This window comes from Medicago sativa, chromosome 5, assembly GCF_051527215.1.
Source record: "Medicago sativa cultivar Bolivia chromosome 5, Bolivia_mono, whole genome shotgun sequence".
In the NCBI taxonomy this organism is placed as follows: domain Eukaryota; kingdom Viridiplantae; phylum Streptophyta; class Magnoliopsida; order Fabales; family Fabaceae; genus Medicago; species Medicago sativa.
The window spans coordinates 47,295,111-47,321,701 of NC_140753.1; the positions used below are offsets into that span (position 1 = coordinate 47,295,111).

The following is a 26,591-nucleotide window of genomic DNA, read 5'->3' on the forward strand; positions in this document are numbered from 1 at the left end:
CATTAAAATGGGAATATTGGGCTTTACATAATGTAAATGATTTTACCCATTCAAATGATGCAGGCTTTACATGATTTTTTTACCTATTCAAATGATGCTTAAAATTGACGGAGTCAAAATGTAACAAACAAATTAAGGAAATTGCAGTCATGCATGGAAAAGTTGAGAAAATCAACATATGCCCTGAAAACGTCATACCTTATCTCCTTGTAACTTGGTAATCTCATCGCAAAGGAACTCAAGGAATGCCATAAAAGGTGTTCAAAGTACTTGAACTCCAAAATGAAAAAAATAAAATAAGAATTTGAATATTTAAAACTCGAAAAAGAAATATATTGGTGGTTAGCCAGTTTAAATACATACCTGCAGCCACCCAACTAGTACCACCACTATCATCAATTTCTTTGGTATAAAGAGGACATATTCCACACTCTTTCACTGTGACCTTTGATTTAGGATATGGGCAATAATCATGTTTGCGTACATTAAAAGTGAAGTTGTGGGCATCAAAGAACCTGTGGTCAATACCAGTACAGTCCAAGTTATGTTTCCATATGAATGTGTGATCTTGGACAACTAACCTACTTCGACCCTTCCAATAGAAATAGCATATTATCTTGCCATAGTTAGGAAGAACATGTATGCGCCATCAGATTGGAACATCTGGCAAATTCGCAGTATAGAAATGGTCATGCACAGCCAAACACAAAAGTGGTGTGTGTACGTGTATTTACATCACTAACTATTATCATGGTCCAGGGATTAACCAAACACAAGCTGAGCAAAACCTTCTATTAGTGATGTAACCAATTGGTAGTCTTTATTCAAAAGTCGTACACTATCGATCTATAGCAACCTTCTTCATAAAGGGCAACTATCGATCTATAGCAAATCGTCATAACCAATTGGTAGTCTTTATTCAAAAGTGGTATATGGTCTGAAGTTTGAATAGTCGATTGATTTTAGATTTTCACTAAACTTTGAATAGGTCCATGGAGTTTTAATCAAATAGTACAATTTTATTGGTTAATTTATCTCGGAGACAAGAAAATATTACAGTTCATACCCTTGCAAGGGCTGCTACATCTTCGACCAGTCACCATGATTTTGAATTCTTACCTGCTTGTGGAAAGTTAAGGATGGGGAAAAAAAAGAAAGAAAAAAAAAACAGAAATGGAGCTGAGATTCATTTCAACAAATTAGTCAGAAATAAAGAGTCGTAATTCATAGAATATACATTTACTTTGAGAAGAATAAAGAAAGCTTAGAAGAAGTTCTTCTGATACTTCTCGGTGTTCCATTCCACAACTCAATAAATAAGACTTTAAAGCCATATTAAAAAAGTTGTACATTACAAAATTAAAATGGTCTTCAAATTAGAAACTGTCAACCACAATTAACACTAACCACATCAGGCCTACAACATTTATAAATCACGGTATTCTACATGAAGTGCAGACAAGCTCGCCAATCAGGGCCTAAACTTCGAAAAAGACAGTTGCATGCATGAAATCCAAATGAATTTGAAATGCCTGAAATGCAAACAATCAATACAGAAAGTTAAACACAAGGTGAAAGCAGAATTAAACGAACACATGGAATAACCTAAAAGGTGTTCAAAGTACTTATGAAATTTAAAACTTAAAAAAATGAGAATTAGAACTTCTATTTGAAACATATTATATACCTCCAACCACCTATCTTCATTTGTTTGTTTCCAGCATTGCTCCGACTCGATTCTTCAATGTCATTGTTTTAAAGTCTCAAACTATTACCACAATTGTCATCCTTTTCTGTTGTATAAAGAGGGCATATTCCACACTCTTTCACCATGACATCTGATTTAAAATGGATAAAATCACGTGGCTTATCATAATGGATGAACTCAAAAGTAAATTTTTGGACATCAATGAGGCTGTGTTTTTTTCTAAGAAATCAAAGAGGCTGTTGTCAATGCTTCCAAAGTGCAATGGATATTTCCATATGAATGTGTGATCTTGGATGAATAACCTATTTCGACCCTTCCAATAAGAATAGTAACTATTTTTATTGCTAAGAATAGTAAGATGATGATGTCTGCAACCATCAGATTCAAATGTTAATCTGTATGTAAAGCTAGTAAAGCTACTATTACTTACTCTTGCATCATCCAAATCTACACCACCCAAAACGACAGACAGAGCAAAACCAACAAGCTTATTATTACGTGGCGAATCTAGAGAATCTTTTTTCATTGTTACTAAGTGTCCCTTACAACGATAAGGAAACCAACCAGGAATTGCACTCCCAGGAAAACAAAAGAACACAGACTTATATGCATCCCTGGGTGATCCTAAGCTGTGCTTCATCCCCAAAATTACTGCAAGCAGTTTCATCCAGTTCTTGACTATTGGTGAAATGAAATTTGAAGGTATCCTTGTCAGAAACTGATGGAAGTTCCAACCTTGAATTTGGTATCATTCTCCCAATGGCTGGACAATCATACGCCAACAACTGGTTTAGAGATGGCGGAAGTTGTGGGATACATTCAAGCCTTTTGCAATCACTCAAATCAAGTGATTTTAAACTTGAGAGATGAGCTATGCTCTCTGGAAGGCTCACAATATTGCTTTCTTGAAGTGAAAGTTCCCTAAGTGATGACAAACTACCAATGTTATTTGGGATTTCTGTTAAACTGCAACAGCCAGAACAATCAAGCTCAGATAAATAATTTAGATTGACAATACTGTTTGGAAGTGACACCAGCTCAGTGCATAACTTCAGGCACAAGGTTTGAAGTCCAACCAAATTTTCCAAAGATGACGGGAGTTCCTTAATTGCTGTTTTTGTTAAGTTAATGTGAACGAAATTTCCTGCAGGCTCTAAGATCTCTGGAAAGGTCTTCAACATTAAGCAACCATGCAAATCAAGCTTTGTCAGCTTCAATTTGAAAATACTGCTTGGAAAAGTATCAAGCGATTCACAGTAGGTAATGCTTAACTTGTTGAGTTTGCTGAGACTTCCAATGGAAGATGGAATAAACTCAAGCCTTGAGCAATTGTGCAAGCTCAACTCTTCTAGCCCGACCAAATGGTGTAAGGATGACGGCAGTTCCATTATTGCTGTTTCGTCTAAGATGAGCACCGATAAATTTTCTGACATTTCCTCAATTTCTGGGAACGCCTCCAAATTCGAGCAACCACCGAGGTAAAGTCTTTTGAGAAATTTCAATTTGAAAAGGTCAATTGGAAGGCTTTTGAGTGATTGACAATGAGAGAGATCCAACCAACAAAGCTCGTTGAGACTTGGAAATAATGTGGGTGAACCTTCTCTCAACTCTTCAAAGCTTAGTAATTGTATATTATCCTTTGGTTCTTTGTTTGACTCAGCATAATCCAGGGGATCAAAAGGATCCAAGAAACGTCTTGGTTCGTCTACTAATTTGATCTCAGAACGGCATTTTGCAGCTAGTTCAGTAGATAGACCGAGTCTATCTAAGATGCGTTTTGGTTCTTCTAGGAATTTATCACGTTGGGCTTTTTGGTCATTTTGGAATCTTCGGGTTCTTCTAGTAATTCCTTGAACCCCCGTATCTTTATTTGCATCACTGACTGAAAACTTGTCAAGACTGCTACAACCATGGAGTACTATTAATCCAGAAGTTGTCCTCAAAATATTACTAGGAATGTGTACACTCTTAAGGGTAATACAACCATTTAACCATAAACACTTGAGCTTGGACAGGAAACTAGAAGAGTAGACTTTACTCAACTTTTTGCAATGACTAAGAACTACTTCTTCAATATTTGGGCATTGACCGAGGTCTGGTATTTTATCCAGGTTTGCAGAACCACGAAGGTCAAGTGTTTTCAAATTCGGTAAATCCTGGAAACAATAAATAAATGACCAAAGTAACATAAATAAAAGTTTGTAAACTTGAACCAGTTTATTTGATAAATAATTGAACACTTACAACTCAACTATTCAATACTTAATCATTTTATTTAATCTAATGAAGAAAGTGAGTGATACATGGGTGAGGGATTTAATTGAGTCATCACCCTAGAATCCAGCATGAAACATTACAAGTTTTTTGAACTTTTTATTTTGTTTTTAAACATATCTACAAAAAAATCATTTCACACACATAACAAGTTAAAAGAGAAAATGATTTGATGATGCGCTAAATTATGTCTTTTCAATTTTCATCATTTGTGTATGTGTGCCCAACTTTTGTTATTAGTTCAACACAGAAACAAAACATAAAGCAAATACCTGTTCTCCCTCCCATAGTTGTTCAAGACGGCTATGAGGCATATCAAGTTTAACTAGATTTTTGGGGCAAAATTCCAGTGGCAGTGATTTTTGAGGGAAGCTATCCCAACGAAGAAACTTTAAATCATCCGGAAGATTTTTAAGAAATTTTGGAAGAATCACATTTGAGAAGCCATACGGTTTATAGAACTGTATCATTCTAAGATTATCCATCTTTTTGAATGTTTCAGGATGTAATTGAACCTTTTCTATCTTGCACATGTTCAGGAATATACATTGGATTGCATCCGTCCCCTAAAAGTATATGCAATGGAATTAGAGACAAATAAAAACTGAAAAAAGTGGTTACAGGACTTATGTAGTCTGCAAGAAAATAAGTATATGATATTTGTACAAAAGAATATACCTTATTCCTTTTTAAAACTTTATAAATGTCATCATGCTTCCATAATCGACTTTGTTTTCCAGGATCATTGACACATTGTTGACGAACAATTTCATGTCCCATTTCCTGTATTAGATCGTGCATCATAATTCTACCTTCCGAAATAGATATAAGGCACCTATCTTTGAGAACATCCATTCCAATATGAGCAGAGAAACCACAACTATCCAGTGTTTGTGTTACAGCATTTTCCAAATGTCCTCTATAGAAACAAGCTATGTCAAGAAATATGTCCATCTCATTTTCATCCAACCCATCATAACTTAATTCCAACACTTTGAAAATGTCATTCATGCCTGACTTTTTCAGCTTTTTTAATTGACTTTCCCATACTTCCTTTGTTCTACCATAAAGAGAAGAGCCTAAAACTTTGAGAGCTAATGGAACCCCTTTAGCATAATTTAATATCTTCTCTGTGAAGCCTGCATAATCTTCTAAGGGATAGTTTTGTTTAAAGGCCTTTAAACAAAAAGACGCAGAGATTCTTGAAAATTCATCCCCTTGACTTCATGTATTCCATCAGCATCGACATTTTTCAATACCTGCTTGTCTCTAGTAGTCACAATGATTCTACTACCCTCCCCAAAACTACTACACCTTCCAATTAAATCATTAAGTTGATCAGAATTGGTCACATCATCAAGAACGAGGAGAACCTTTGTCCTTTCGAGCCTTGGAACATATCCATATGAAAGACTTAATCTAGAGGGTGTGTGGTTTTCTCCTAGAAGCTCTGATATATATTTGCTTTGTACATGGTATAGTCCAAATCTCTCTATTTCTTGTTGAACATTTAGGACGATGCTTCTGGAACTGAATTGATTTGCCAGTTTGTGATATATTGCTGTAGCAATTGTTGTTTTTCCTATTCCTCCCATACCCCAAATTCCTACCATTCGAACGGACTCTGACTCAAGGTGCAACATGGATTGGATTTGTTCAATATGCTTGTCAATTCCAATCATTCCTTGATAATCGCTTACGAAAGAGTGATTCAAATTCAATTTTCTTGAAATATCTCTCACAATGTCTTCAACAAGCGTGTGTTCTGGTCTGGCACATGATAAAAAAACCAAAGCTTTAGTCTTCAAACTATAAAAACTAGCCTAAAGAAGTTAAGAAAAACATAAGTCGCATCTTGGTTCAATTTTATTGAGTTTCACTTTGTAAAATGAAGATCTTATCCAAGTATTACTAAACTACAACCTCATATTTGAATGTGTTAAATAGGGATGGCAATATGATCCATGAGATCTATATCCATCCACTACAAAATTCATTCAATCCATCCATCAAATAAAAAAAATTTGTTAATGGATTGGTTTGGATCAATCCATTAAAAACTATAGATGGATTTGATCCATGCACCTTATTTCAAAAATCTAATGGATCACTTCTTTAAAATAAAAAAAAGTCCAATAGATAACTTCAAAAAATATTAATCTTTTTTATTTAAATAATTATATTTTTGATTATCACCTTATTTTTTTAATTAAATCATCACTTTTTAAAAACAGCTATATTTTTTATCGTAATAAGCTATATTTTTTATTATCACCTTTTTTATTTAAAACTTATTCAAAACATCTTATCTATGCAAAACAAACAGGCTTATTACAATATATTTTTAAAAAACATCTTATTCAAACAGCTTAATTATGCAAAAGAGCTCATTATGATCTCTTTTAAAAAAACAGCTTATTCAAAACAACTTATTTATACAAAACAACTTATTAGGATCTCGTTTTTAAAAAACAACTTATTTGAAACAACTTATTTATGCAAAACAGCTTATTACGATCTCATTTTTAAAAAACAGCTTATTCTAAACAGCTTATTTATGCAAAATAGCTTATTCAAAAGAGCTTATTTATGCAAAACAGCTTATTACGATCTCATTTTCAAAAACAGCTTATTCGAAACAACTTATTTGTACAAAACAACTTTTTAGGATCTCTTTTTTAAAAAAAACAACTTATTCGAAACAGCTTATTTATGCAAAACAGCTTATTAAGATCTCATTTTAAAAAACAGCTTATTTGTGCAAAAACAACTTATTACGATCTCATTTTTAAAAACTTGCTTATTTATGCAAAACAGCTTATTCGAAACAACTTATTTATGCAAAACAACTTATTAGGATCTCTTTTTAAAAGAACAACTTATTCAAAAGAGCTTATTTATGCAAAACAGCTTATTACAATCTCATTCTTAGAAACAGCTTATTCAAAACAGCTTATTTATGCAAAACAACTTATTACGATCTCATTTTCAAAAACAACTTATTCAAAAGAGCTTAGTTATGCAAAACAGCTTATTCAAAACAGCTTATTTATGCAAAACAGCTTATTTATGCAAAACAACATATTTATGCAAAACAACTTATTTTAAATAAGCTTTTTTTAAAAGATATCCTAATAAGCTGTTTTGCATAAATAAGCTGTTTTGAATAAGTTATTTTGAAAATGAGATCATAATAAGTTGTTTTGCATAAATAAACTGCTTCGAATAAGTTGTTTTTTTTAAGAAAGAGATCCCAAAAAATTGTTTCGAATAAGCTGTTTTTTTTGTAAAAAAGATCATAATAAGTTGTTTTGCATAAATAAGCTGTTTTGAATAAGTTGTTTCTGAAAATGAGATCGTAATAAGCTGTTTTGCATAAATAAGCTCTTTTGAATAAGTTGTTTTTAAAAGAGATCCTAATAAGTTGTTTTGCATAAATAAGTTGTTACGAATAAGCTATTTTTGCATAAATAAGCTGTTTGAAATAAGCTGTTTTTAAAAATGAGATCGTAATAAGTTGTTTTTGCATAAATAAGCTGTTTTTTAAAATGAGATCTTAATAAGTTGTTTTGCATAAATAAGTTGTTTCGAATAAGTGGTTTTAAAAAGAGAGATCTTAATAAGCTGCTTTGCATAAATAAACTGTTTCAAATAAGTTGTTTTTTAAGAAAGAGATCCTAATAAACTGTTTTGTATAAATAAGTTGTTTCGAATAAGTTGTTTTTTTAAAAGAGATCATAATAAGTTGTTTTGCATAAATAAGCTATTTTTCAAAAGAGATCGTAATAAGTTGTTTTGCATTAATAAGTTATTTTTCAAAACAAGATCATAATAAGTTGTTTTGCATAAATAAGTTATTTTTTAAAAAGAGATCGTAATAAGCTATTTTGTATAAGATAAGTTTTTTTAATAAACTATTTTATATTTGGAATTTTGGTTTATAAAATTTGGTTTACCAGAATTTTAATTTATAAAATTTAATATTTCTGAGTTATTAAAAAATAATACACTTTGATTTATGAATGGGATGGATTATCCATCCATTAAAATCTAATAATGGATGGATTGGATGAACTTTATTCTAATTGGATGGATTTGATGATTTTTTTTATAAAAAAATTTTATAAAAAAAATAGTGGATTGTAATCGACTAATAGTCCTTTTTAATTCATTCATTAGGATCCAAATCCACATCGATCTAATTCATCCATTTTGTCACCCCTAGTGTTAAATACAACGGAAATAGCAAATGAAAATGTTTATTAATGAATGGTAAGACGATGTAATTATTAAATTGTAAAATAGTGACCTGGTTACTTGTGAGTCCCAGCCAGAGAGAGCAGCTATTTGGGTTAGAGCTTTCTTCCATGCATTCACTTGATCATCCTTAAATCTACGTTGGTGCTTAACAAAAGCTTCTGCATAATTCTGTCTCTGATGTCTAACATCTGATGGATCCACCTTATAGAAGACTGGTATCACATGCCTTCCACTATATTTCTCTTTGCATTGGAGGATATGTGTAAGTTCATCCAAACACCAAGTGGAAGAAGCGTAGTTCTCAGACAAAACAACAACATAAATCATTGATTCATCAATTGCTTTGTATAATTCAGGAGAAATCTCATCGCCTCTACCAAGTTTGTAATCAATGAATGTTTCAATCTTTTCCCTTTGCAGCTCAGCATAAAGATGACTGATGAAATTGTTACGCGTGTCCTCTCCTCGAAAGCTCAAGAACACATCATACTTAGGAGGTGGAGATTGAGAAGAAGAAGAAGTCATGGTTCTGAAAATGTATGGTTCCAACCGTAGTATGTTACACAAGCAGGGATTTGGATCCTCCCCTTCCAAGAGAAGAGTTGTATCTATCAAGAGAAAGAAAAAATATAAAATAAAAAATCAAGAGAGAATATCAAAAGATATATAGATGAATTGTGCAAGGACAATGAGAGAATAAGGGGAAGGAAGGAGAAACATGTTGGTGACCCACATGCACATGGATGGGGTCCAGATTTGTTGACAATTTTGCACATGAACAGTGAAACGCGTTTTTGCTTTTGAAAAATTGTTATTCGGTGCACTGTTAACACATGGTATTGGTTGGCACATTAACTCCATTTTCACTGTAAATACAGGCGTCAGAATGAAAGCAAATGCATCCCAAATCAGTAACAACCTCTGAAGCCCCGATACTTGAAATGGATGACGTATCGTATCTCCCGTGTATCACTGCACCGATACCTTGTCCGATACTTCGATACGTATCCGAGAGTATCCAAATATTAAATTTTAATTTTTAAAAAATTAATTATCCGATACTTTCCGATACGTCCCGATACACACGGATACTTGTGTTTTTTATATTATTTTGATTTTAGTTTTTTTTTTTAAAAAATAAGAATAAAAACATTATATTACTATAATATATATACATTTCCTTTATCTTTATTTGGTGTCGGTACGGCCCACACCACACCACACAAACAATTGCATCTTTCCCTTTCTAAGAAATTAGGGTTTCAACTTTTTCTTCCAAAGTGGTCGCCGTCCACTTTGGCCACCGTCAAAGTCTTGGTATCGGACGACTTTGGTATATATATATTGCGTATGTAATTGACTAATGATCACTCTCTTAATCGTCAATATTATTTATATTTATGTTAATGTGCTACGAGCTGGTTTCTTGTGTTTGTTAATATATTTGCATATTAAAAAAATGGTTATAATTATATTGTACATTTAATTATATAATTTTTTTATTAACGTATCCTAGCGTATCGTATCTTGATTTTTGAAATTTTTCCGTATCGGCGTATCGGTGCGGTATCGTATCCGTATCGTATCTCGTATCGGAACTCACAGTAACAACACAATAACAAGCTTGTTTAGAGTAGTGAGAGAAAAAATATAGAGAGGAAAAATAGTTTCTTTTAGGTTGTGTTAGTTAGTATTCTCCTATTCATAAGAGAGTGGTAATTATACTCTCCTTGTATTTAGAGAGGTCATGTAATTGATTTTGGGCCATTCACTCGCTATCTTAATCATAAATCATAAATAATAGATTTATGTAAGTCATTTTTTACATCAAATTTGTTTTTAGATAGCTTGCTATTCCTCAAGTTCTCATGTTCATGTATCATTTGTGTCAATTTAGGTGCGCTTAATTTAATTTATTCGAAAAAAATTGTATGAAAAAAAAATAAAGAAGGGAGGAGCTTGGAAAGTTCCTTGCTAAGACTAACTAAAACCAAAATAGTTGACTTGACCAAAAAAAAAAACCAAAATAGTTTTTTAAGCTAAGTTGAAAGTGATTGAATTACTAAGCACGGCATTACTCATGCATAGTCTTCCATTGACTTTTCTCCGGTCAAACATCTAGTTTTTTTTTTTTATGGGACTAATTTATTTAGCAATAACAAGCTTGTTTAGAGTAGTGAGAGAAAAAATATAGAGAGAAAAAATAGTTTCTCATGTAAAGTTTCTCGTAGTTTATATTAGTTAGTATTCTCCTATTTATAAGAGAGTGGTAATTGTACTCTCTTTGTATTTAGAGAGAGGTCCTGTAATTTCTTCCACTTAGTAAAAGTTTTCTACTCTTATCCCGTGGTTTTTTCCTTTATTTGTTGAAGGGTTTTTCATGTAAAATATTGTGTGTTCGATTCTTATTTTATTGTCTCTTATTTTAGTTGAGTGATAATATTTTGTTACTTACCCAACAAAACACAAGTGATGAATGAGAAGTAGCTTTACACGTTGGGAAACAACCAGATGGCCACTATATATGAATTATATCGAATCAGTAAATAGTAAAGTAAAGCATGTACCAAAAATAGAATGAATGACATGTTTTAAATAAAAAATATTAAGACAATTTTCTTATAATTTCATTGATGTTGATATTTTGCATCATTAGATGATTTAAGTTAAAAAATATGATAGAAAACATCATTTCATTAGAAAAAACATCATTTCATTTTTTATAATAATCATATTAAATTTTCAACATTTTCTCATAAAAAATAAGCAATATTCTTTATTATGAGTTATAAAAATTCAAAAAAGTAAAATTTATTTCGTCGAAACTTTTGATAAATAAGATTTAATTATTATAATTATCAATGATAGAAAATAATTATTTTTCTTCAAAAAACAACTTATTTAATTATTAATTTAACAATTTGGTGTACCGTCTGTACACTCAATTTTGGGTGTACCATAGAATTTGCAAATTATTAAACTTTTAAAACATTGAATACACAAGTTCTAAGAAAAGATTTCTATCTTTAGCTTTTTAACTTGTACCTTAAATGCACAAGTTAGCATTTCCCTATCGTTTAATATTTCATTTCTTATACTTTTCTCTCTGCAATAAATAATCAAAGATAATAACGGCAAAACAATATTTAATGTTGTATTGAACTTTGAAAGTGACATTTAATTAGAAACAATTTTTTTTGTAAAAGTGACACTTAAAAAGAAACGAAGAGAGTAAAATGTAATTGTTGTCTTGGTTTATATAAAAAATCCAAAAGTGACAATTAAAAAAGAGAAAATATAATATTAATTTACATTTTCCTACTTCATTCACATGAGTTGATTATGGGTGGGGACTGGGGAGTACAAATTAATTTATATTTTTGCATGGACCAAAATTAAGCAACTCATATTTTCGCAACACTTATAGAATCGAACTCCAATAACTTACATGCATGTTATTGAAACTTGATTAACAGTCGATTTGTAGTTGAATATTATTGGGAAAAAACTCAAGATGCATGTTATTGAAACTTGATTAACAGTCGATTTGTAGTTGAATATTATTGGGAAAAAACTTAAGTCTTGTAAAATTGAAATTAGCATCTTCCAACCCACTTGGGTTGACACTGGTGGCTGGTGGTATTAGATTGAGACATTGGAGTATACTCCTTCTTAAGTTTTAGGTTCAATTATCCATTGTATCAATTTAGGTGACTAATTTAGGCTTATTCAAACAAAATATTTCATAAGAAAGAAAAAAACCAAAGAAGGGAGGAGCTTGGAAAGTTCCCTGTTAAGACTAACTAAAACCAAAATAGTTTTTTAAGCAACAGTGAAAGTGATTGCTCTAATCTGAATTACGAAGCATTGGCATTACTCATGCATAGTCTTCTAGTGACTTTTCTCCAGTCAAAAATCTAGTTTTTTTGTTATGTGACTGTTAGAATACAACAAGAATTGAACACAATACAACAAGAATTGAACACATTAATTAAATTAATGTGTTCAATTCTTGTTGTATTCTAACACTCTTTATTATGCAAATAGTTTCCAAACCTATATATAAAGGAGGCTCCTCACAGCCTCCAAGGTGGAATGTCTTTCACTTCTAAACCCCCATTCTTGACCTCTGCGATTTGAGCGTCGGTGTGTCTACAGTACACCCCTCCACCGTTCCGCATTCAACCGACTCATTTCCTCCACCTTCAACCACCGCATTAAAGAAGCACCGACAATCATCTTCGATAAAGTACGATCAAAACAGTTTATACAAATAAATAAGTTTTTATGTATCTTTCATAAACTTGTCAAAATAATTTACTAATTATTTTTTATAAAAATACAATTTTCGTAAATAATTTTTTTTTTAAGGTAACTAGAAACTTATAAGCTAATATAAAACTTTCTTTAAAAATAAGTTAATAAAAAACTTTTTATATTAAAAAAATTAATATAAAACTTATTTATTTACATAAATTATTTTCGTAGGTTAAAAAATAAACCAATCCGAACCGAGTTGAAATACTCAATCTGTTGGGACAATGATGTTACAAGTCGCACACAGAAATGGAAGTAAAACCACCGGGCATAAAATACTGAACTGTCCTTATCCTCCTAAGTTCTAAAGTACAACATCATCTTATTTACTAAAGCTTAACCCGTAAAGCCTAACCCTAAACCTAATTTTTTTCCCCCATTTTTTCATCCACTTTTCTAAACCATTGAATCTTGCGCATTTAGGCGTCATTCAATTTTAGCCATTGATCATATTATATTTATCTCTTCTATTTTCCGAAACAACTATTTCGTATTTATCTCTTCTATTTTCCGAAACAACTATTTCATATTTATCTCTAATTATAATTTTGGTCACATCCGAAATTTGTTATCAATTCACTTAAATCCGAAATTTGTTTTCCTATAGTTTTGGCCATCCGAATCCTTATTTATTAATTAACCTAACAAATTTCCCTTTCAAAAAAAAAATTAACCTAACAAATTTCATTCGTATCCTCCTTTTTTTTTTGAAACAAATATTTTCTACACTTTTACGATTGCAATTTAACATAACAAATTCCATCTAAAAAAATGCATCGCACAAATTTTATTCTTATCCTCGCCTTTTTTTTATGAAGCAAATATTTTGGTTATATATACGAAGCCCTAAACCTCGTTTCTCTCGATAAAAATAAACCACTAAACCGTGGTAAATGCTTAATCCGTAAAGCTAACCCTAAACCTAATTTTTCCCCCATTTTTTTCATCCACTTTACTAAGAACACAAAGGTGTTGTTTGTAACTTCTTTCTTTCATACGGTATAACTATAAATACACATGACCATGGCCGTGAATGTCACCTTCATCCTTGAATTTTCTTATCCATGAAAAAGAAGAAGAAATGGTAGGTGAGAAAGCATGAGTGTGGCACGATAAATTCTTTCTAAAGAGGACCATAGTTTTTTTTTTCTTTTGATAATAAGTGGTTTGTTGTTGTTCATGTTTTAAGATGTTGAGCTAGCGACATCGTTGTTTGTGTTTTAGATGAAGATTGTCACGTGCGCCCCTTCCCATTACCTTTTTCTTTTTTGTTTCTTTAATTATAATATACACATGTGGCTTTTTCTTTTAAATTTAATTGAAAAATAATGCATGTGGCGTCCAACTCACTTAAGTGATGAGCCACGTGGGCGTTGATAGAGTCAAGATTAAGGGGACCTTAAAGTTGAAAAAAAAAGGGTAAACTTAGGGGGTTAAAAAGTGGTTTTTTTAATAGGGGATCAAAATTGCAACTATGATAAAGTTAGGGGCCAAAAAGTCTTTTAAATAAGATTTGGGTAGAAGAAAATCCAAAATAAATTTGGGATCCATTTCCAATTAATATAATCCTTCTTTTATTTTTCAAAAAAAATATATAAAATCAATTCAATCAAACTCAATTTTGGTCACCGCATAATCAAACACATGCATAGTAGCTTCTAAAATTGTTTAGTTTAAGTCGATTCTCCAACATGGGTATAATCCGTTGTCGCCCTTTATCATATTTATATTAATGATTTCATATTACTATGATATTTAACTATTGTTATTGTCACACTAAATATCGTATAAGAAATTTTCCCTTTTCTTAACCATTAATTAAAATAATATTTAAACGAATTTAAAAAACACGGTAATAAAATATAGTATATATAGACATAATTATATTTTTAATTTTTAATTTATTTACATACTTTATATTTAACTTATTACAATTTATAGTTTCTTTATCTATATCTAACGAAATTTTATGTTTATAAATAAATATGTTTAGTTCCTATAAAATCACGACATTTTTAAGTTTACTCTGGAATTTTAAACGGTTGCGTGACTATTCATTTGTTTGCTAACAAATCTGTGTCTTTAGTATTCTCCTAATATAATTTTTGGTATACTTTTTTAATTTTATAATTGAAACTATGGTTCCCTTACTAAATTAGTTACTAATCAATCAATGTATGGTAACCGATCTGTTCGGTGAGGAATCGATGGAGGCAACGGTGGTGAAAAGTGTTCGATACGAGAGGCGATGAGTCTTTACGGTGGAATGGAAGGTGCATGCGAGCACGTTAGCTCTACGAGACTAAAGTCGGTAGAGAAACAAATACAATTAATAACTCCGACGATGGATCCGTTGTTGAGCTTAGTGTGGATTGTGTTGCGCCAAACAATTCAAATGTTCGGATGGTAATTATTACATTAATCTTTCATGAGTCCGTAAAGGTTTAATCCGTAACACAATTGATCAAATTGTTTGCCACCAATGTCTGCGGGATGTACTTAGGCCGAGGACTCATGCGGCAATACATGTGTGATTGACACACCAACCACCAAAACAGTGCTAAGAGGTCCTTTAATAGCATTGACTATGTGGCCGTGATGATGATGAAGGCGGCCGGACGTCGGCCACAAAACCTACCGAGTTGTTCGTGTCAAAATTGAGCACAAGGACGACAAAGATGTTTAGCTTGCTCGAATGCTAGAGCCGTTTGCTTTGTTATCGAATTCCTTCAATCTCGCATAAATCGGACATTAAATAATCCGTGTTTTTTTCCTTTTGTTTTTTACGGTTTGGTTTTTAATTTTCTTCAAGTTGCTTGTGTCGGCTATATTTACTTAGCTAAGGAAACTTTTTCCGGTCCACCTAATTAATTTATTCATTGCCATAAGTATTAATTCAACAATTTATTATCATTGTCTTTTATTAGCGCTTCGACCTCTAAATGTACGAAATTTATTTTTAGATTTACCTCCGGAAGGTGTTAATATTTTTACGAATGTTAGATAGTCATTCACCAAGTTGGTATGCTTGATGAAGAAAACCCAATGCCGATTTGGCTTGAGTAACTAGATCCCACGCATTCACATGTTAAATTAAAAGTACAGATTGATAAAACCAAGTTAGTATGATTGCCTTTGCTTAGTATGTGTTTAAGCGAAGAAACATTTTATAATGTTTTAAACAAGTATGTAACGAGATCATTAAAAAATTTAAAATTTTAAGCATAATTAAATAAATTTTAATTTATTAGGGACTAAACTACGTGCTTGAAATTTTTTATAGAAACCAAAATCTATCAAAAAAATTTACGAGGACTAAAAACTAAATTTGATATATTTATAGGGACTAAAAACTTTATTAATTATTCGTTTTATTATGTATCAAATTATTCCGCTCATGAGGCCCGTGCGTTGCACGGGTCGGCGTTCTAGTATTCATTTCATTTAGTTATAAATAGAACGACGTAGAAAACTTAATCATCTCAACAAAAAAAAAACAGCACGATCGATGGCGAAGAACGTGGAAGGTTTCGAATTCGAACAGAGACATGGGAAGGAGAGAGTGAGAGTTGCTCGTGTATGGAAGAGTAAAGATGGTAAACAACACTTAGTTGTTGAGTGGCGCGTTAGTATCAATCTTCTTTCAGATTGTGTTAACTCTTATGTTCGTGATGATAATTCTGATATTGTTGCTACTGGTACCATGAAGAACACCGTAATTTACTAACTCACCCCCTTTTTTATTATCATGATTTTTTTTTTTTTATCATTGATGTTTCTGATGAATTTCTAGTTTGAATTTGAATCTGTGAGCTGATTTGTGTTTGTTGAGTTTGTGTCTTTCAATGTTGTGGATCTTTAAAGGGACTTCACTTTATAATGATCATCGAATTTGTTTCAGCATTCAATCATTTTCGTTTTTAGAAACTTCGTTATTTTCTATGTATTCTATCAATTTGAATGAATATATTTTTTTTGGTTTAATTCACAAGTTCTCACTAACGAAAATTGTGTGTTCGTAAGCTGTTTTGTCATAAACTATCTTGACAAGCTTATGAATAATACATAAAAACATATTTATTTGCATAAGCTGGGCCTGCAATGTGTGCTGTTGATGCTTTTTAGGAGATGTAGTGAATTCAGATTTTAAAATACCTTTTTATTAACAAATCTTGGGATTTCAAGCAAGACTATGAAGTAAAAATAAAACAATCTAACGAAAATCATTTACGATATGGAGCATTTTCTTTTTTATATTTAGGATTTTTTTGAGAAATACAGTTGGGACAGTTAAATATATATTATTAGAGTAGAAAATCATATAAATATACTCAATTATCACCAAAAAAACATTTTTTATTTTTTTGGCTAACCCATTGTTGTGAGAAGCGAAGGTTTCGCTACGCTTCTCGGAAACAATTAATTTAATGGAAATAAAATCTCTGATTTACTCTTACTTCAAAATTTCTCAAAAGTTTAAAGATCATTTGTGAAAATGGCATTGGTAGGAGAGAAAAAGACGAAGAAGCATGGCCTAAATATAGAGAATGGTGTGGTGATCACAGTTTATGTGGAATCATCAAGAGTTCGATCATCAAACAAATCATCAAAGAAGAGGAAGTTGAAAATCATGAAAGACATAATTTCTATATACAAGAAAAAAAATATTAATCTATAAATGAATCATGATTCATTTCATTTTGATTGGCTCATGAAAACAAATGAGTCATTTTCTATTTTTGATTGGTTGATAAAAAGTAAATGAGTCATGATTCATTTTGATTGTATTATAAAAAACATTAAATGAGATGAGCAATGTGAAAATGCAAGTTGTACTTTTGATTTGATGCAAGACAAATGTTTATAATAATGATATAGATATAGATAATAATCGATCATTATTTAATATTTTTTAGGATCAAATTAATATTTTTCATTTTTAGGAATTCAATAGGTCTCAATTTTTACTCTCAATGATCAGTTCATCTCAAGCCACAACGACAATTTTCACTGAATTGCATGTCTTGCCTTCACCATTTTTAAGTCATGGACTAGACTAAAATGAGCAAGCCTGAGTGATGATTTGTGGTTTCCATCAAGTGCAGAAAATTATCAACTTATAGCAAATGGGTACAAACTAATTGGTAGTTTTTATACAAAAGTGGTAAAAGGACCGACGATGTAATGATTGATTAATTATATAATTTTCACCATGGTTTGCATGCCAATTTAGAGCAAGATTTTGGCATCAAATATAATTAATAATAACTTGTTTCAAATCCGGGCAAGTATAATAATATCTTGAAAACATCAAATGACTACAAATTTTCACTAATTTTGAAACGGATAATTGATTATGATTCCTAGCATATCCATGAAGAACTCATGCCAACTATGTAAGCTAAGCTCCATAGGATTCTCGTAAATGTTATTTCAATTAGTTTTACTTCGAACTGAAGATTTTTGTCTCTAAAATGATGTATACAACCGTTTTTAATGTTTAATGCTTCACTTCAAACTCTAAAATAAGTCAGAATTGAATCTCATATTTTTTCAAAAAGAACAGTGCAAACAGAATTCTGCGCCCTGAAACATACATGTAATGCAAAACCAAACACAAAAGTGGTGTGTACGTGTATTTACATCACTAACTATTATGCCATAAATTAATGCTGAACTGCATGCTGTGCTTAACTGTTTTAAAATCACAGACTCGACCTAAAACGAGCAAGCCTGAGTGACGATTTATGTTCTTCATAAAGGGCAACTATCGATCTATAGCAAACCGTCATAACCAATTGGTAGTCTTTATTCAAAAGTGGTATATGGACTGAAGTTTGAATAGTCGATTGATTTTAGATTTTCACCAAACTTTGAATAGGTCCATGGAGTTTTAATAAAATATTACAGTTTCATTGGTTAATTTATCTCGGAGACAAGAAAATATGATAGTTCATACCCTTGCAAGGGCTGCTACATCTTCGACCAGTCACCATGATTTTGAATTCTTACCTGCTTGTGGAAAGTTAAGGATGGAAAAAAAAAAACAGAAATGGAGCTGAGATTCATTTCAACAAATTGGTTAGAAATAAAGAGACGTAATTCATAGAATATACATTTACTTTGAGAAGAATAAAGAAAGCTTAGAAGAAGTTCTTCTGATACTTCTCAGTGTTCCATTCCACAACTCAATAAATAAGACTTTAAAGCCATATTAAAAAAGTTGTACATTACAAAATTAAAATGGTCTTCAAATTAGAAACTGGCAAACCACAATTAACACTAACCACATCAGGCCTACAACATTTTATAAATCACGGCATTCTTCATGAAGTGCAGACAAGCTCGCCAATCAGGGCCTAAACTTCGAAAAAGACAGTTGCATGCATGAAATCCAAATGAATTTGAAATGGCTGAAATGCAAACAATCAATACAGAAAGTGAAAGCAGAATTAATACCTTGTCTTATGGTAAGTTGGATATCTTGTTGTAAACGAACCCATGGAATAACCTAAAAGGTGTTCAAAGTACTAATGAAATTTAAAACTAAAAAAAAATGAGAATTAGAACTTCTATTTGAAACATATTGTATACCTCCAACCACCTATCTTCTTTTGTTTGTTTCCAGCATTGCTCCGACTCGATTCTTCAATGTCATTGTTTTAAAGTATCAAACTATTACCACAATTGTCATCCTTTTCTGTTGTATAAAGAGGGCATATTCCACACTCTTTCACCATGACATCTGAGTTGATAAAATAACCTTTGATGAACACAAAAGTAAATTTTTGGACATCAAAGAGGCTGTGTTTTTTTCCGAAGTAATCAAAGAGGCTGTTGTCAATGCTTCCAAAGTGCAATGGATATTTCCATATGAATGTGTGATCTTGGATGAATAACCTATTTCGACCCTTCCAATAGAAATAGTAACTATTGTCATCGATAAGAATAGGAAGATGGTGTCTGCAACCATCAGATTCAAATGTTAATCTGTATCTAAAGCTACTATTACTTACTTCTGCATCATCCAAATCTACATCACCCAAAACGACAGACAGAGCAAAACCAACAAGCTTATTATTACGTGGCGAATCTAGAGAATCTTTTTTCATTGTTACTAAGTGTCCCTTACAACGATAAGGAAACCAACCAGGAATTGCACTCCCAGGAAAACAAAAGAACACAGACTTATATGCATCCTGGGTGATCCTAAGCTGTGCTTCATCCCCAAAATTACTGCAAGCAGTTTCATCCAGTTCTTGACTATTGGTGAAATGAAATTTGAAGGTATTCTTGTCAGAAACTGATGGAAGTTCCAACCTTGAATTTGGTATCATTCTCCCAATGGCTGGACAATCACACGCCAACAACTTGTTTAGAGATGGCGGAAGTTGTGGGATACATTCAAGCCTTTTGCAATCACTCAAATCAAGTGATTTTAAACTTGAGAGATGAGCTATGCTCTCTGGAAGGCTCACAATATTGCTTTCTTGAAGTGAAAGTTCCCTAAGTGATGACAAACTACCAATGTTATTTGGGATTTCTGTTAAACTGCAACAGCCAGAACAATCAAGCTCAGATAAATAATTTAGATTGACAATACTGTTTGGAAGTGACACCAGCTCAGTGCAGAACTTCAGGCACAAGGTTTGAAGTCCAACCAAATTTTCCAAAGATGACGGCAGTTCCTTAATTGCTGTTTTTGTTAAGCTAATGTGAACGAAATTTCCTGCAGGCTCTAAGATCTCTGGAAAGGTCTTCAACATTAAGCAACCATGCAAATCAAGTTTTGTCAGCTTCAATTTGAAAATACTGCTTGGAAAAGTAGCAAGCGATTCACAGTAGGTAATGCTTAACTTGTTGAGTTTGCTGAGACTTCCAATGGAAGATGGAATAATCTCAAGCCTTGAGCAATTGTGCAAGCTCAACTCTTCTAGCCCGACTAAATGGTGTATGGATGACGGCAGTTCCATTATTGCTGTTTCGTCTAAGATGAGCACCGATAAATTATCTGACATTTCCTCAATTTCTGGGAACGCCTCCAAATTCGAGCAACCACGGAGGTAAAGTCTTTTGAGAAATTTCAATTTGAAAAGGTCAATTGGAAGGCTTTTGAGTGATTGACAATGAGAGAGATCCAACCAACAAAGCTCGTTGAGACTTGGAAATAATGAGGGTGAACCTTCTCTCAACTCTTCAAAGCTTAGTAATTGTATATTATCCTTTGGTTCTTTGTTTGACTCAGCATAATCCAGGGGATCAAAAGGATCCAAGAAACGTCTTGGTTCGTCTACTAATTTGATCTCGGAATGGGGTCTTGCACATTGATATTCAATTTCTATGATACGGTTTGGTTCTTCTAGGAATTTCTCAAAACGTTGGGCTTTTTGGTCATTTTGGAATCTTCGGGTTCTTCTAGTAATTCCTTGAACCCCCATATCTTTACTTGCATCACTGACTGAAAATTTGTCAAGACTTCTACAACCATGGAGAACTATTAATCCAGAAGTTGTCCGGAAAATATTGCTAGGAATGTGTACACTCTTAAGGGTAATACAACCATTTAACCATAAACACTTAAGCTTGGACAGGAAACTAGAAGAGTAGACTTTACTCAACTTTGTGCAGTGACTAAGAATTACTTCTTCAATATTTGGGCATTTACCGAGGTCTGGTATTTTATCCAGGTTTGCAGAACCACGAAGGTCAAGTGTTTTCAAATTCGGTAAATCCTGGAAACAATAAATAAATGACCAAAGTAACATAAATAAAAGTTTGTAAACTTGAACCAGTTTATTTGATAAATAATTGAACACTTACTACTCAATACTTAATCATTTTATTTAATCTAATGAAGAAAGTGAGTGATACATGGGTGAGGGATTTAATTGTGTCATCACCCTAGAATTCGGCATGAAACATTATAAGTTTTTTAAACTTTTTATTATGTTTTTAAACATATCTACAAAAAAATCATTTCACACACATAACAAATTAAAAGAGAAAATGATTTGATGATGCGCTAAATTATGTCTTCTCAATTTTCATCATTTGTGTATGTGTGCCCAACTTTTGTATATGTAAAACTTGCTCTTGAATCCTACTCAAATAAGATGATAAAAACCAACTGGAATATTAACTGATAATAGGGAAGAAGAATTTGCTTTCATTACAAACAATGGCAACACATCGAGGTCTGCCTACCTCCCCAATGCCAAAAGCCCTGTTCCTCTCAAATGACAATGATGCCGTCTCTAATCCCTTCTCCCTATTTATAGGCAGAGTGTCTTATTTGACCTAACTATCTCTTAACACACCCACTATCTAATTAACTAACTAGTAACAACTTATTAACTAGCACTAACAGACATATCATAAGATCAAGAGACTCTTTCTATTAGTTCAACACAGAAATAGAACATAAAGCAAATACCTGTTCTCCCTCCCATAGTTGTTCAAGACGGCTATGAGGCATATCAAGTTTAACTAGATTTTTAGGGCAAAATTCCAGTGGCAGTGATTTTTGAGGGAAGCTATCCCAACCAAGAAACTTTAAATCATCCGGAAGATTTTTAAGAAATTTTGGAAGAATCACATTTGAGTCTTTCGAAAAGCCATACGGCTTATAGAACTGTATCATTCTAAGATTATCCATCTTTTTGAATGTTTCAGGATGCAATTGAACCTTTTCTATCTCGCACATGTTCAGGAATATACATTGGATTGCATCCGTCCCCTAAAAGTATATGCAATGGAATTAGAGACAAATAAAAACTGAAAAAAGTGGTTACAGGACTTATGTAGTCTGCAAGAAAATAAGTATATGATATTTGTACAAAAGAATATACCTTATTCCTTTTTAAAACTTTATAAATGTCATCATCCTTCCATAATCGACTTTGTTTTCCAGGATCATTGACACATTGTTGACGAACAATTTTATGTCCCATTTCCTGTATTAGATCGTGCATCATAATTCTACCTTCCGAAATAGATATAAGGCACCTATCTTTGAGAACATCCATTCCAATATGAGCAGAGAAACCACAACTATCCAGTGTTTGTGTTACAACATTTTCCAAATGTCCTCTATAGAAACAAGCTATGTCAAGAAATATGTCCATCTCATTTTCATCCAACCCATCATAACTTAATTTCAACACTTCTAAAATGTCATTCATGCCTGACTTTTTCAGCTTTTTTAATTGACTTTCCCATACTTCCTTTGTTCTACCATAAAGAGAAGAGCCTAAAACTTTGAGAGCTAATGGAACCCCTTTAGCATAATTTAATATCTTCTCTGTGAAGCCTACATAATCTTCTATGGGATAGTTTTGTTTAAAGGCATTTAAACAAAAAAGACGCAGAGATTCTTGAAAATTCATCCCCTTGACTTCATGTATTCCATCAGCATCGACATTTTTCAATACCTGCTTGTCTCTAGTAGTCACAATGATTCTACTACCCTCCCCAAAACTACACCACCTTCCAAATAAATAATTAAGTTGATCAGAATTGGTCACATCATCAAGAACAAGGAGAACCTTTGTCCTTTTGATCCTTAGATGACTTAATATAGAGGGTGTGTGGTTTTCTCCTAGAAGCTCTGATATATATTTGCTTCGTGTATGGTTTAGTCCAAATCTCTCTATTTCTTGTTGAACATTTAGGACGATGCTGCCGGAACTGAATTGATTTGCCAGTTTGTGATATATTGTTGTAGCAATTGTTGTTTTTCCTATTCCTCCCATACCCCAAATTCCTACCACTCGAACGGACTCTGACTCAAGGTGCAACATGGATTGGATTTGTTCAATATGCTTGTCAATTCCAATCATTCCTTGATAATCGCTTACGAAAGAGTGATTCAAATTCAATTTTCTTGAAATATCTCTCACAATTTCTTCAACAAGCGTGTGTTCTGGTCTGGCACATGATAAAAAAACCAAAGCTTTAGTCTTTAAACTATAAAAACTAGCCTAAAGAAGTTAATAAGAAAAACATAAGTCGCATCTTGGTTCAATTTTATTGAGTTTGACTTTGTAAAATGAATATCTATTACTAAACTACAACCTCATATTTGAATGTGTTAAATAGGGATCGCAATATCATCCATGAGATCCATATCCATCCACTACAAAATCTATCCAATCCATCCATCAAATAAAAAAATTTGTTAATGGATTGGTTTGGATCAATCCATTAAAAACTATAATCCATGCACCTTATTTCAAAAATCCAATGGATCACTTCTTTAAAATAAAAAAAGTCCAATAGATAACTTCAAAAATATTAACCTTTTTTATTTAAATAATTATATTTTTGATTATCACCTTATTTTTTTAACTAAACTATTTTTTTAATTAAATCATCATCACTCTCCCACTTTTTTTAAATTCATAAAATAAAATACCAAAATGAATAATTTTTTATGCAAAATAATTTATTACGATCTTTTTTTAAAAACGACTTATTTATGCAAAAGAGCTTATTAAGATCTATTTAAAAAAAAATTATTCAAAACATCTTATCTATGCAAAACAGCTTATTACAATATATTTTTAAAAAACAGCTTATTCAAACGGCTTAATTATGCAAAAGAGCTTATTATGATCTCTTTTAAAAAAAGTTTATTCAAAACAACTTATTAGGATCTCTTTTTTAAAAAACAACTTATTCGAAACAACTTATTTATGCAAAATAGCTCATTACGATCTCATTTTTAAAAACAACTTATTCTATACAGCTTATTTATGCAAAATAGCTTATTCAAAAGAGCTTATTTATGCAAAACAGCTTATTACGATCTCATTTTCAAAAACAGCTTATTCGAAACAACTTATTTGTACAAAACAGCTTATTAGGATCTCTTTTTTAAAAAACAGCTTATTCCAAACAGCTTATTTATGCAAAACAGCTTATTCGAAACATCTTATTTATGCAAAACAGCTTATTACAATCTCATTTTTAGAAACAGCTTATTCAAAACAGCTTATTAGGATCAGTTTCGAATATGCTGTTTTTTTTAAAAGAGATCATAATAAGTTGTTTTGCATAAATAAGCTGTTTGGAATAAGCTTTTTTAAAAATGAGATCTTAATAAGTTGTTTTTGCATAAATAAGTTGTTTTTTAAAATGAGATCTTAATAAGTTGTTTTGCATAAATAAGTTGTTTCGAATAAGCGGTTTTAAAAAAGAGATCCTAATAAGCTGTTTTGCATAAATAAGCTGTTTCAAATAAGTTGGTTTTTAAGAAAGAGATCCTAATAAGCTGTTTTGTATTAATCAGTTGTTTCGAATATGCTGTTTTTTTAAAAGAGATCATAATAAGTTGTTTTGCATAAATAAGTACATTTTTCAAAAGAGATCGTAATAAGTTGTTTTGCATTAATAAGTTGTTTTTCAAAACAAGATCGTAATAAGTTGTTTTGCATAAATAAGTTATTTTTTTAAAAAGAGTTCGTAATAAGCTATTATGTATAAGATAAATTTTTTTAATAAACTATTTTATATTTGGAATTTTGGTTTATAAAAATTGGTTTACCAGAATTTGAATTTATAAAATTTAATATTTCTGAGTTATTAAAAAATAATACAAATCGAATGGATTATCCTAATAATAGATGGATTGGATGGACTTTATTCTAATTGGATGGATTTGATGATTTTTTTTTATAAATTTTTTTTATCTTAATAATGGATGGATTGGATGAACTTTATTCTAATTGGATGGATTTGATGATTTTTTTATAAAAAAATTTTATAAAAAAAATAGTGGATTGTAATGGACTAATAGACCTTTTTTAATTCATTTAATCCATCCATTTTGCCACCCCCAGTGTTAAATACAACGGAAATAGCAAATGAAAATGTTTATTAATGAATGGTAAGACGATGTAATTATTAAATTGTAAAATAGTGACCTGGTTACTTGTGTGTCCCAGCCAGAGAGAGCAGCTATTTGGGTTAGAGCTTTCTTCCATGCATTCACTTGATCATCCTTAAATCTACGTTGGTGCTTAACAAAAGCTTCTGCATAATTCTGTCTCTGATGTCTAACATCTGATGGATCCACCTTATAGAAGACTGGTATCACATGCCTTCCACTATATTTCTCTTTGCATTGGAGGATATGTGTAAGTTCATCCAAACACCAAGTGGAAGAAGCGTAGTTCTCAGACAAAACAACAACATAAATCATTGATTCATCAATTGCTTTGTATAATGCAGGAGAAATCTCATCGCCTCTACCAAGTTTGTAATCAATGAATGTTTCAATCTTTTCCCTTTGCAGCTCAGCATAAAGATGACTGATGAAGCCATCACGTGTGTCCTCTCCACTAAAGCTGAGGAACACATCATACTTAGGAGGAGGAGTTTGAGAAGAAGAAGAAGTCATGGTTCTGAAAATGTATTGATCCTCCCCTTCCAAGAGAAGAGAATTGTTGTATCTATCAAGAGAAAGAAAAAATATAAAATAAAATATCAAGAGAGAATATCGAAAGATAGAGAAAAATGAATTGTGCAAGGACAATGAGAGAATAAGGGGAAGGAAGGAGAAACACACGTGATAAACAAGCAGTAGCTTTACACGTTGGGAAACAAGCAGATGGCCACTATATATATGAATGATATCGAATCAGTAAAAGTAAAGTAAAACATGTACCAAAAAAGAAAAAAGAATCCTCTCAAAAAAAAAAAAAAGTAAAGTTAAGCTACTAGACGACACTCAACAGAGATAGCCATCACATGGGATTTAAAAAAAGGGAGATGATGCTCTTGAGGCATTTGTTTAAAACTTTAAAGTGGATTTTTTTAAAAAAAAAAAATTGTGCATTTAAAACATTAAAATAACAAAAAGTATATTTTTCTTTTTTGTTTAAGGAATATATTTTTCTACTTAAAATTTATTAGTTATTTTATTTTTGAATTCTTAACAATTGTTCTATTACACTTGTTAGCATAACCTTTTTTTTGTCCCCCTCACACTATTACTTCTTTCTTTATGGGTCCGTTTGTTTTGGATTTTTTA

The 26,591-nt window shown here is 31.7% G+C and overlaps 1 protein-coding gene and 1 pseudogene across 3 annotated transcripts; both read right to left on the reverse strand.

The window, feature by feature from the left end:
- Positions 1-1,613: 1,613 nt before the first annotated feature.
- LOC146922505 (disease resistance protein RML1A-like) lies at positions 1,614-8,910 on the reverse strand (annotated as a pseudogene). Its single transcript, XR_015012489.1, has 4 exons — positions 8,292-8,910; positions 4,661-5,752; positions 4,255-4,548; positions 1,614-3,864 (listed from the first exon to the last, which is right to left on the reverse strand). The product of XR_015012489.1 is annotated as a disease resistance protein RML1A-like (transcript).
- Positions 8,911-18,614: 9,704 nt separating this feature from the next.
- On the reverse strand, positions 18,615-26,152 carry LOC146922506 (disease resistance protein RPS6-like). Of its 2 annotated transcripts, none has more exons than XM_085715397.1 (5): positions 25,483-26,152; positions 22,408-23,485; positions 21,993-22,295; positions 19,154-21,291; positions 18,615-18,972 (listed from the first exon to the last, which is right to left on the reverse strand). In XM_085715397.1, exons 1-4 carry the CDS (start codon positions 25,956-25,958, stop codon positions 19,222-19,224), a joined length of 3,927 nt encoding a protein of 1,308 aa, XP_085571523.1. In that variant the 5' UTR covers positions 25,959-26,152; the 3' UTR covers positions 18,615-18,972; positions 19,154-19,221. The 2 variants fall into 2 exon arrangements, with proteins under 2 accessions (XP_085571523.1, XP_085571524.1); XM_085715398.1 differs by having other exon boundaries at positions 18,615-19,070.
- Between the last annotated feature and the right edge of the window lie 439 nt (positions 26,153-26,591).